This window comes from Zootermopsis nevadensis, unplaced genomic scaffold (assembly GCF_977971745.1).
Source record: "Zootermopsis nevadensis isolate Lab colony 2312 unplaced genomic scaffold, Znev_1.0 Znev_ptg000031l, whole genome shotgun sequence".
NCBI classification, from domain to species: domain Eukaryota; kingdom Metazoa; phylum Arthropoda; class Insecta; order Blattodea; family Termopsidae; genus Zootermopsis; species Zootermopsis nevadensis.
This window is the reverse complement of record NW_028259163.1, coordinates 4,473,719-4,485,189: the sequence shown is the minus strand read 5'-3', so window position 1 is coordinate 4,485,189 and position 11,471 is coordinate 4,473,719. Positions and strand designations below refer to the sequence as shown.

Here is an 11,471-nt window from a genome sequence, read left to right as displayed (position 1 = left end):
GTTTTTTGATTTTCTTTTTTTAAGAAAAACAGATGATGGATTAGCCCAAAAACTTGATAATCCAGATCAAAACTGATTTTCCTAATGTTTTTTGTCGAGTCACAGAATTTATTCATAGTCGAATAAATCTGTCATCTTTGATACAATTTGATCTCTGACGTTTGTGAGTGACACTTGAATTATAATATTGAGGGGATAATGTTAATTTAGCCTTATTGAATAAAGATCTGACGAACTCTTGGGGGGGGGGGGGGGGGAATTTTTAATTCTGTACGCCACAACCCACAAATAAATATTTACATAATTAAAATTCTCAGAAGTCTGTATGATGTAGGCATTAAAATTTAAGTGCCACAGCAGACTTTAATAAAACTTTTCAGTTTTACATTACCAAATCAGTTCCTTGCGAAGACGCTGCCACGTCACATTGAAGATAAGGCCACGGTTTCATCTTCCTTGCAGGAGCACCCCGGTTACAGCTTCAGCGAACTCCGAATCGACAGATACGTGACAGAAAGTGCACTCTGAAATGGCGTACATCTGCCATGTAACTGTGAGGTAAGGGTTCATCGCTAAGAGGTTCGGAAACGTCCTTTAATTTGAATATCAGGACATTTCACAGGTACCAGACAAGGTTTTACGTACCAAAAGATAATGTCCTCAGGAGATCAGAGCTGTTTTCTGGGAAGTGTTCGTGTATTATTCTTATTGCTTTAAAAATACGGATTTATGTTCCAATTTTAACACCAGGTCAGGTGTTTGTTAATTAAAGGTAATATAAAATAAAAATCAGGAGCATAACATCTGTAATTTGTGAAAATATGATTACCATCGCCACAGCAATTTGTATTTGACTCGAAATTGTGTCTACCAATCGAATGCATTGAGATCTGTTACGTCTGCCCACTCACAAGATGCGTTCGTTTACGAGTTATGGATTACACGTTCTCTTGCTTGCGACATAACGAGAGGCCTTGGTTTTCCCAGCCCTTGTCATTTTCCTGATACTCAACATGTGAAGCCTCCAAGTTCCTCTGGAAGCCAGTTCCCTCCTTCGTCCTCTGTACGACACTCATTTAATATCTACCCGTGCAGAATTTGCTCCTGTTAAATCACCGTAATACGTTAAGAAAGCATCCACTAAAATATGGGATCTTCACGATTAAGGACTTTCTGCAGGGGCCTTCCTCATTTATAATCCACGGGGTGGGGGTGCCCAAATAATTTATCCTCTCAGGAGCAAAGTTTTCTACTAAATATTCAGTGAAATGTTTGTCATTTTGCACTGAATAGAAGCTTTTGTTTTATGGGACCCTCAAATATGTTAGAGGTATCTAAAGAGAGACTGCCATTCTGCGATACCCTTTGGGTCAGTTTCCACTGCATAAGAATACATGTATTTTCTAACAGGAAATACATATTTTTATAGTTTTGTTACCAGTGGTGGTAATATGTTCATGAAATCAATAAATATGACCCTTCCCTTGATGTGTTAACACTTCTGGGAATTAAATTTCACTTTAATACCATTTATTTTTCCTTTCAGGACTATAGCTTTAAGTTTACAGACATTTCTGCTGGAATTAAATTTGTGCTATTTGACCACTGCAAAGCTAAATATTTGGTCTGTGAGTAATAATTAATACACACACTCTCAAAGAGCTTCATTTTGCCACACATCACATGTTTATTCAGATTTACAACAACAACAAAATTCCCGTTTCCCTCAAAATCGTTATGAAATGGAAATAAATAGGTAAGTAATAATCAAGTTTGATATTAAGTGTGACCATGCATAACTGCATAAATGCTGGTCTTAACCTGTTGTAAACCTTATTGAGTTTCCAAGTTACAACAATAGATAAATTGGTTTAACAACGTCACAGATGGAAATCGCTTCTTGCCCATTGTTGCGCAACATCACATGTATGATAAACACCTAGCAATGATATGATCCTGTTTACTAAGCGGTTGAGTAGTTGGTACTGTCGAGAGCGGATCAAGTGTTATTGATATCAAGAGTACATCTATTTTCGGTAATTAATTTATTTTATTTGTCTTTCTTTTTAGCTTATATTTTAAGAATAACTAAAATTTCATGTCTGTGTTTGAATAGTGCTTAAGAAAACGTGTAATTAAGTGTGTTGACGGAACACTTTAGCTGGTATTTAGAGTCTCGAATTTAAATATTTTATATGTGCAGTTCTTGAGAAAAGAAGATATCAGGTTTTGGCTATTATTGGATTTACCATTTAGGCCCCTAAATGAAATATTTAATATAAAACGTTTTGTATTGCATTTTCATATTATGGCGGTTCGTATCGTCTATGGTACAGAGGTTATGTTCTACGGGCCATATTGCTGAAAGCAGTGATGAGTGAATTATGGCTGTCTTTTTAACTCTCAGATACATGAAACGTATTTATGAATTAAGCTTTTAAATCATAATAACATCCGGAATATTGGGCAGCAGAACTTCAGTTGTATGAAGTTTGAGATACCGAATTATTTAAACGTGTTGCATATTGAAGGCTAATAGTGAACGAAAAGGATTCCATACTTGTACTGCTGAAAGACTTTGAAATGGAAAACTGCAGAGAGTTTTCTACTCTAAGTGAAACAAAGTTGAAAGTGAAAAAGTGCCTGGAGAATGAAGAATCAATGAAAATGACGTTACAGAGAACTAAGAAGATGAAGGTTATGTGGGTTGTGGGGACGTGTTGTCTGGTAGAAGTTTACCAAAATTTACGAGGTCCTTGCTGCATCAGTCATCAAGGCTGTGTCATTTTCGTAGTCATTGCCGCAAGAAACTCACATTCTACTTATAAAGTATTGCTGGATTGTTTGATGTGGGTAGTGATATGACCAAGACTTGAAATTTGTTTTGCTGTTAGCTATTTGAGTAGATTAATTGGAAGCATCCGACGTTTGTGTTATTTTATTTAATATCCACTAGATTTTGAATCAACACACGATAAACAGAAGTAGGATGGTGTTGTACATAGTTTTGTGGATATTGACTGGGTTGATGACCTAATGGACAGTTAGTGTTTTTTAGGTTATGTATTCGGAGTGTTCAATGGTGTTATGTCATGGGGTGATAAGAAACAGCCTTCATTAGCTTTATCAACTAAAGATGAGTACATGGCAATTAATGCAGAAATGTGTGAAGTGCTGTGGCTTGAAATTAGATGTGAGAGGTCTAATATTAGTTTCTGGAGACATCTTAGGATGCATTAATTTGGCAGCTACAACTGACAGCCGAAAGACTAAACATGTTGATGTAAGATATCATTTCATGATGAAAATTTATTAGGAAATAGGATATGTTTAATAACTGTAAAGAGTGTAGCCAATTTGGCAGACATTACAACAAAGGGAGTATTATGGACATGTTTTGAAAGCTTGTTTGAATAATTGAAAGTGTATAACTTCACACCTTGATTGAGGAAAATAGGTTAGTACAATTACTCAAAGTGGAATGCTAGAAAACTGGTCTGCACATTGCTAAGGATGGCCATACCAGAAGCTGTTTCTTACAAGATTAATCATCATATTTGTAGCTGTGTGGTCTCGGCTATTGACAATCATTAATAAAGCACACAAAATTTATGACATATGTTCATATTTCCATCTGGTAGATATTAGGGTGTTAAATGCAAAAATTAGTACATAATAAAATTGTATCTAGAAACTAAACTAAATGGTTACAAGCATACGCTAAACGTAATTTCTTTTGAAGTTTGTTTAATTTTGACTTGATACTGTTACATGGAGCATCAGGATATTTCATGAGATTTTTACAGCATAGATTGCTGTTTGTGTTGGTGCATTTGTCAGCTACATTTTTGCTTTTAAGTTTACAGGCATTTGGCAATTTTTAAGTAGATCATGTAATTAAGTTATACTGACAGCAACTTCACAGATATCTCAGTGGACCACCATTCTTCCCTAATGAATTGAGGTTCTGTGTGCAGATTACTTTGTCTTCTGTAATTATTTTAATAATAGTATTAAAATAAAGGTATTTTAGGTCAGTGTTTTAATTATAATTGTTTGTTACAGGATAAAGCAGCCATATCAAAATGATCACCTTCTTTGTAGCGCCCTATTATGACGAAGAATCCTCGGAGCATGAGATTAGTGACGGCTGTTTTAAGGTTAGAACTAACCCTAAGGTTTATTTTTTAGTATGTGTCGTATAAGAACAGGGTTTGTATCTTTCGGCCTTACCAATATTTGTGTTCTGTAAATCTGCTCTGCATACTGTGAAATAATTATTCACCCGGCCGTTTTAATGATAAAGTTTCGTGGGCATAAATGTCAGTTATGAACAAAATTATGATCACAGTGAATCGCATACGTTGTCACCAACAACATTGTGGTTGTTAACTAGCAGAAATATAGTGGCTGAGGAAAAGCATGCTAATTTAAAGAAATCTGAATTGAAAAAAATAGAAGTGCTAATTTCTTATGGCAGTCTAAAAATATGTTGCCATTACCGAAGGAATTTATTTAAAGTGAGCATAATCTGTACTGTGATGATGAAATTACTTTTTTAACATCACATTGTTATAAATGTACATAATACTTTCTTTACAACAAAAATTAGGTGTCTGACATTTCGTAATTCTCATACTCGAAGTGATGTAAGCGTGCATCTGGTGTCTTAAAGCCAGTTATTTATTGTCTCATTCTATTTGTCCATATGTGGGTTTTCTCTGCCTTCCATTAACCGTTATATTCTATGTTAGATATCCGTTAAGCCGAATTTGACCAAAAATGTGAATTTTCTGAGTCGCGTGACAACTGAGGAAAAAACGGAGCAGGAAGATCTTATTTCGCTGAGTACGTTACGTTCCGTCACACGCTAATCATTCAGGTAAGGGTTAGTGTTCGAGTGAAGACAAATTTTTCAGCTTGAATCCCAGTGCCTGCTAAATTTCTTCTTTTAATTATTGCGTTATATTCGCACAAATACAAACTAAAATTTTGCATGTGCGTATTATGTATCTGTATGTTTCAAAATGTCACCTCATGGCAAGAGCAATTCAGATTGCATAGCAGAATATACAAATTGCTATACACCGTGTTTCAAAAGTAGCTTAACAAATTCGCAGGAGAATATAAATGTATTTAAAGGATGTGCGCAATATTTTTAAATTCACAAATTTAGGCAAACACATCAAGTTTCATGCACATAAACTGTAATACCGAAAACCGCAAAGATAAGTATATGGCCCCTTCTTTTTCATGTTGAAGACCATTACTGGCATTGTGTATCTGGACATGCTCCAACAGTTCCTCATTCCTCAACTTGACGAAGATGACCAGGAAGGACGCAGCCACTTCCAGGAAGACGGTGCACCCCTCGTTACCTCGGAGAAGTGTACGAGTACCTCAACAACCGTTTCCCAGGTCGGTGGATTGGTTGGACCGCACCAATAGCATGGTCGCCTCGTTCCCCGGATCTAACACCTTTAGATTTTTTCTTTTGGGGATTTGTTAAAGATCAAGTGTACATGACACCCTTACCTGCAAATGTGGAAGAACTCCGAACTCGAATCATCGCCGCAGTTGCTGAAGTGACACTGGAGATGCTACACCGCGTGTGGCAAGATTATGACCACAGATGGGACGTCTGCCGAATAACAAATGGTAGTCACATTGATCCATAAAAATCCGATGGACGTAGAACTCGAAGCGTTTGACTACATTTCAATGTTCTGAAATTATATGTTTCTCCTATCAGTTCACCAATATCTCGCCCTCAAGTTGTAAAGCTACTTTTGAAAGACGCTGTATTTGAAATTAAATGTCTAATTGTTGCCTTTCTGTAAATCATACAGAGTCCATTGACTTTTCATTAATGAGAAATAGGTAACCATCGTTATGATCATCACCGTTTTATGCGTGCCGCATTGGCGAGGCTAGAAGTACGACGGAGGCAGGTATTTCTTTTATTTTTTCTTGCTGTGTTATATAAATCACTGGAATTTTGATGCCAGCTGTGCCCTTATATCACTTCTGGTGTGGGAATTTATTTATATTTCCCTTGTTCTGTTCTGTTGATTTTATATTTTGCCTGCTATAATCATTATGATGCATGAAGGTATTGATCGAGAAAACTATTTCAAGGAACTGACTCTTTATTTTTGTCCTGACCAGGTGCCGAAATTGCCGCCATGGAAGAGACGGCGATGCACGGTCCGCAAAACACCTATTCTACCTGCACATTGCTCCATCATTGGTTTTCCAGAATTAGGTAAGGTATCTTGTTCAATTTCAGAAGCGACATGCGAACACGCTGTCTTTCGCCCCACATTAACACAATTTTAAATGTACGCAGGTAATGAAACTGTGTGTCGGCATTTGTTTTGATCTTGGGGGGGGGGGGGGGGGGGGGTTGTAATACATTACTATATCTTATACTTGTTTCTTACTTTTTAAAAGTAAATATAAAATAAGCAAACAAAGAAACTATTAACACTATAAAAAAGACGCTAGTGCCATACGCGTTTCAACGTCCAGAGGTCATCATCAGTGGCAACAGGGAAATTAATTCATTTAATCAAAATGGTTTATAATTTTAAATTTTTTGATTAAATGAATTAATTTCCCTGTTGCCACTGATGACGACCTCTGGACGTTGAAACGCGTATGGCACTAGCGTCTTTTTTATAGTGTTAATAGTTTGTTTGTTTGTTTGTTTGCTTATTTTATATTCTAATACACTGCACGGTATGCAAAGTTTTAAGATTAAAACTAAATAGCTATGATATTTTGAGCAATATCAGTGGAATAACAGTTTTTTGACAATTATAATTCCTGAGAAATTGGACTCTACGAGATACAGTCATGAAAATATATTAACACAGTTTTCTACACAAAATTTAATGAAGTAAACCTAATAGAATTTCCATATTTATGTATTTAATAATTACAATGTTGATTCGATTACGAAGATGTAATATGAAGTATCTCTGCCATTTGCAGATGAAGTCTTATCTGGAATAGACGACTTTTTACTTCGGTGCAAAAGATGTCCGGCAGCTCAGAAGGGACGTGAGGAAGACTACTCTTACACGGACTACAAAGATGAAGATTATCCTTCCTATCCCGTAAGTTAAACACCGATCATTGCGCATGAACACGGTTTAGGTTTTGTAAGTAGGTGATGAGCAGGAGGTACGGCCCAAAACTGTCGATGAAGATGCTATCTGGTGAGATTTCAGATTCTCATGGTAGTGCGTGTGAAGCCGACTTTCTTCTGGGACGTAGCATCAAGTAGTCGGGTGGTGCCTTCGTCATCGTGGTGACGAGCATGCTGCACGCAAGGAATCGTCATGAGATAATCAAACAGGTTGGGCAAGGCGCGACCTTGTCTGGAGCAAGACTTGAGGTGAGCGGTGGTAAAGAACACGGGAACCAGAGGGAAGGGCGGGGGAGAAACGTCGTGTAGAAGATAAACGGGTAAAGGAAAGGGGGCCTGTCCTGGAGCTACAGGAATGTCACTGGACATGCAACAAGGACTTATGAAAAGTCGGTGAATGTCTTGACAGAGTACGTGGAACTACAACGCAGAAGAGAGCCGTCTTCATACTTACTGCCGTGAGAACCTCAAATCGTACAGTTTTTGGTTTTTTACACGATTAAGGTGTTTCCGATTTCTTGGTTCGTCTTCAAAATTTCTATTTTCCCTTCCGTGGTCCAGATAGCAAATTTTTTTTTTTCAGGATGTGTGGGGTGCCTCCTGAATTCTGTGAATAAATGTCGCTAATAAAATCTTGACACCTTCTGCCGGCGTTTTTGCTTGCCAGGTCCACTTTTTCCAAGTAATTTTCAAACTTACAGCTCTAATCTTTTTCGAAAAGTTATCTTGAGTGTCTTTCCTCTCTTCCTTTATGTTTCACAAAAAATTGTGGGTGTAATTGAAAATTTATTAATGATAAAGGGACAGGTGGAGAGATGTGGTTTAGCAATGAAATGGCTAGAATCATAATACGGAACGGAGAGGCGTAATTGCATATGTCTAGGTCATTGAACTCAAAATTAGTGTCAAAAAACCTTTTCAAGAAACTTGAAAGAGTGTTTAACGGCAGAAGGGAGGAGATTTTGAGCCCCCTTCTCCGACTATATCATATTGATTGAATCAAATATTGATAAAAGGGATGAAGGTACTGAATAAACAAACTATTGCAAGGAATTAACTCTAATTATAATCTTTTTTGTTTGCGACCAGGTACTTCGAGAGTTACCGCTGAGTCAGAATCGAAGTGACGTTCCTGTTGTTTCTGCGTGCAGGGCTGCCAATGCTGTCACTTCACAACTTGGTGAGTTATATAATTTAATTTCAGATGCAGATTTTCTTAGACTCTCTTTTTCACATTTTTAGAACTCCATATCTGTCCAGCGTATTCTGCTGAATTAGAACAAATGCATTCTGTATACTGGGATACTGAGAACGACCCGTTCTTCAAGTGCCTGAGCACTGCGGCTCCCAACTTTTCGTTAGCTCGATCTATAGACATTCGGTAGGACTCCTCAGACGAGGGATCGGCCTGTCGCGAGGCCTCTACCTGTACACAGGACAGCGCAACGTGGACAAACATCCACGGCTTGAGTGGGATTCGAACCCACGGTCCCAGTGACTAAGCAGCACAAGGCCCACGCCTCAGACCGCGCGGCCACTGCGGACCCCACATTCTGTATAACTGATATAAATTACATTTTGTCGCTTTACCGTGTTTTTAAACGTAACAGGTCTGCGTAAGCTATGGGTCAGATAATCCATGTCAAACAGTTCTTGAGTTATGATTCTCAGTTGTCTACCGTTCAGTTCCTTTAGATTCGGGTAGAATATTTCCTCGTTAAATTCTGTTCGATGTAGTATTGTATTTACGTAGGACCTCATATTGGCGCTATAAAATAGTCAACATAATTGTATGAAGGAAACTGTCACAAAGGAGAAATATGGGCACTGATACACATAAATCCTTTAGCACCCTCAGAAACGTCCTGGGTGCGGAGGTGAACTATACTGATTCGGAACTCGGTGCTGTGTCAGCGCCTCCTTGCTGTAGTCTTAGAAGCGACTCGTTTTCTTTCCAACCCAGTTTCTTGATCCGCAGGAGATGTGAGGTTATGTAATTAGACCCAGGTTTTGTTGAATTGGGGTCGATTTGATATAAATGGAATTTAGATATGTTTTAATAATGGGAAAATCACGGTCGTTTGCCGGAATTGAAGATGAAGTTCAGGTTTCTTGTGCGCCCTGACGTTTCTCAGTGCAAGGTTGAATATTCTCATTTAGAAAATTGTGAATCCGTCCATCACCGCAGTCGTAAATGCCTCGGCTTCTTACTTTTAAAAACTCTAGATCAGTGAGAAAGGTGGAATGATGGGGAAATTTTTTAAAAGTTTTATCTTCAAAAACCTTAATCTGTAGCGGATGCATTCTTGAACGGATGTTAACGCAGTTGTGGGCACAAAATATTTTTGGGGTAGACCTAACTAAAATTCCAGTGTTAATGTTTATAAGACTGATACTTCTGTTACGTAAATAAAAACTGAATTTGTGACTTTGTCATTTGCAGGTCCTGGAAGGAATCCTTCAGGTAAACCCATAAAGAGGAAGCTAAATGAAGAACCAGAGAGACTTGTGTTATTTAAAAGGCATCGTTGTGAATTTTAGGGAAGAAGAAATTTTTGTTTTTAATTTTAATAAAGAATTTTGTAATACTTTTACTTAAATTTAGTTTGATATTATTTTTGAGACACCAATTTTGCTCTGGATCAATTTCAGTACTGCTTTAGTCATCTGGGCGCCCTGTCGATAGAGGCAGTGAGGAACTCCGAAACGTCTGTAAACATCTACCAGACTACGCGGCGCAACGTCCCAGAAGACATAAATCAAGTGAATATATAAATTATCTAAAGTAAAATTAGTGATATGTCTTATTTAACGTGGAATGTATATTAATGTTAATTAAAACCAAATTTGACTCTGGACTCATTTTAATATCAGAATTAAAGAATCGACTGATGTGTTCTAACTGTAAAAATTGTTTGTTTTGTTTCCAGATCATGAAAATTGCTCCGGACCAGCGTTCATTTCGACAGGTTCGTGAGAACTAAAACAATTTCTGTACTTTGATATGTTTACGTTGCAACTGTGACCAAAGTTCCTAAAGGGCAGAATTGAGAAGGGCTGTGGAGTCTGAAGCAATTTTAGGTGGAGTCGGAGTCAGTAAAAATGTACCAACTCCGACTGATATAAAATCTTAAGGAAATACTATTTTAACACTTTCGCTACCATGTGAGCCGTCGGCAGCCTCACACTTAGGGAGATTCGACGACGCGTTGAGCCATGTGGTGTGGGAATAATTCTTCGTAACTTTGGCTCCAGTACCTCAAGAATACAAACTGTCTACAAATCAATGGATTTCTGCAATAAACATTAAGTCTAAAAATTAGTCTGATGATTCACGTGGTGGTTATGAATTGTCTTATGGTAACATTTACCATTTTAGTAGGTTTACCATTATTAATACATATTGAGCTTTTATGAAGGGATCGGAGTCGGAGATTTTAGTACCGACTCCACAGCCCTGGAATTGAGCCAGTTATACGAAATGTTCTAACCAGATGAAACGAGTATAATTAGAGAATAAGCTCACGTATCCATTTAAGCGTAATTTTGTTGTTGTCATTCTGCTGCTTGATACGGTAAAATTATTATGGGATTTAGAATTTCTGATGTTTCAGGTGTGGTCACTTCAAGGGGACATGCCAATGTGGGTTGAGCTTTCTTCCTGTAAGAGGCATACCGTGAGTACCATTTGCGCTTGGACGAACCGTCCATGATTCAGACCAAGTAATACATTTAGGGTAGAAATCAGTTGATTTCTGACTGTCATGTGAGAAAATGAAGTGTTTCTGGCCCCAGTTGTTGATTTGGTACACCTGTTTAACCCTTCGAAGCCGAATGGTAACCACATGTTCCACCAGTTTCAACAACCATTTTGTATTTACGATTCTCGGTGTGAATGTTGATTATTTCCTTAAACGACATTAACTGATTGATCATTGTGATGGGGAAGTGTTGTGTTTTCTTTGCGGTACGGACTGAATTATTGAATATGTCTTATATTGGCCTCAGCTTAAAAGATTGTACTTTTTCACGTGTTTCGTTTTTTGAAGTGTCTCGCTTCTAACAAATATATGATATTATTAACATGGCATGGGACAACTCTGTGTAGAAGCTCGTTATGAAATATGATTTTTTATTATTTTCAAATTTCATTTCATTTAATTTTTTTGTATATTAATTTTAATTTAGAATTGTACAGATGAAAACACGTTTTGAAGGAAATTGTAACGTACAGCGACAAAGTTGTGAGTACTGTACTGTCCAAATCTGTAAAAAAGAAAACATTATCTTCCCCCTTGAGATTGATCAATGTTTCAAA

The 11,471-nt window shown here is 37.4% G+C and overlaps 1 protein-coding gene across 10 annotated transcripts; it reads left to right on the top strand.

Moving 5' to 3' along the window:
- The first annotated feature begins 268 nt into the window (after positions 1-268).
- Positions 269-10,122, top strand: LOC110827027 (uncharacterized). 10 transcript variants are annotated; one of them, XM_022058254.2, is made up of 10 exons: positions 2,207-3,283; positions 4,066-4,160; positions 4,755-4,882; positions 5,263-5,418; positions 6,169-6,265; positions 6,997-7,121; positions 8,243-8,333; positions 9,597-9,617; positions 9,806-9,916; positions 10,084-10,122. In XM_022058254.2, the coding sequence occupies exons 4-9, from the start codon at positions 5,290-5,292 to the stop codon at positions 9,814-9,816; spliced, it is 474 nt and encodes a 157-aa protein (XP_021913946.1). In that variant the 5' UTR covers positions 2,207-3,283; positions 4,066-4,160; positions 4,755-4,882; positions 5,263-5,289; the 3' UTR covers positions 9,817-9,916; positions 10,084-10,122. The 10 variants fall into 10 exon arrangements, with proteins under 10 accessions (XP_021913944.1, XP_087215499.1, XP_021913943.1 ...); XM_022058252.2 differs by lacking the exons at positions 2,207-3,283; positions 4,755-4,882 and adding an exon at positions 269-558; XM_022058251.2 differs by lacking the exons at positions 2,207-3,283; positions 4,755-4,882 and adding an exon at positions 1,931-2,036.
- Positions 10,123-11,471: the final 1,349 nt, after the last annotated feature.

Bases quoted from the DNA above. Each gene is read 5' to 3' on its own strand.
- LOC110827027 (XM_022058252.2), top strand. From the start codon at position 4,086: ATGATCACCTTCTTTGTAGCGCCCTATTATGACGAAGAATCCTCGGAG. The intron at 6,266-6,996 runs GTAAGGTATCTT...TGCCATTTGCAG, and splicing joins CATTGGTTTTCCAGAATTAG to ATGAAGTCTTATCTGGAATA. The intron at 7,122-8,242 runs GTAAGTTAAACA...GTTTGCGACCAG, and splicing joins AAGATTATCCTTCCTATCCC to GTACTTCGAGAGTTACCGCT.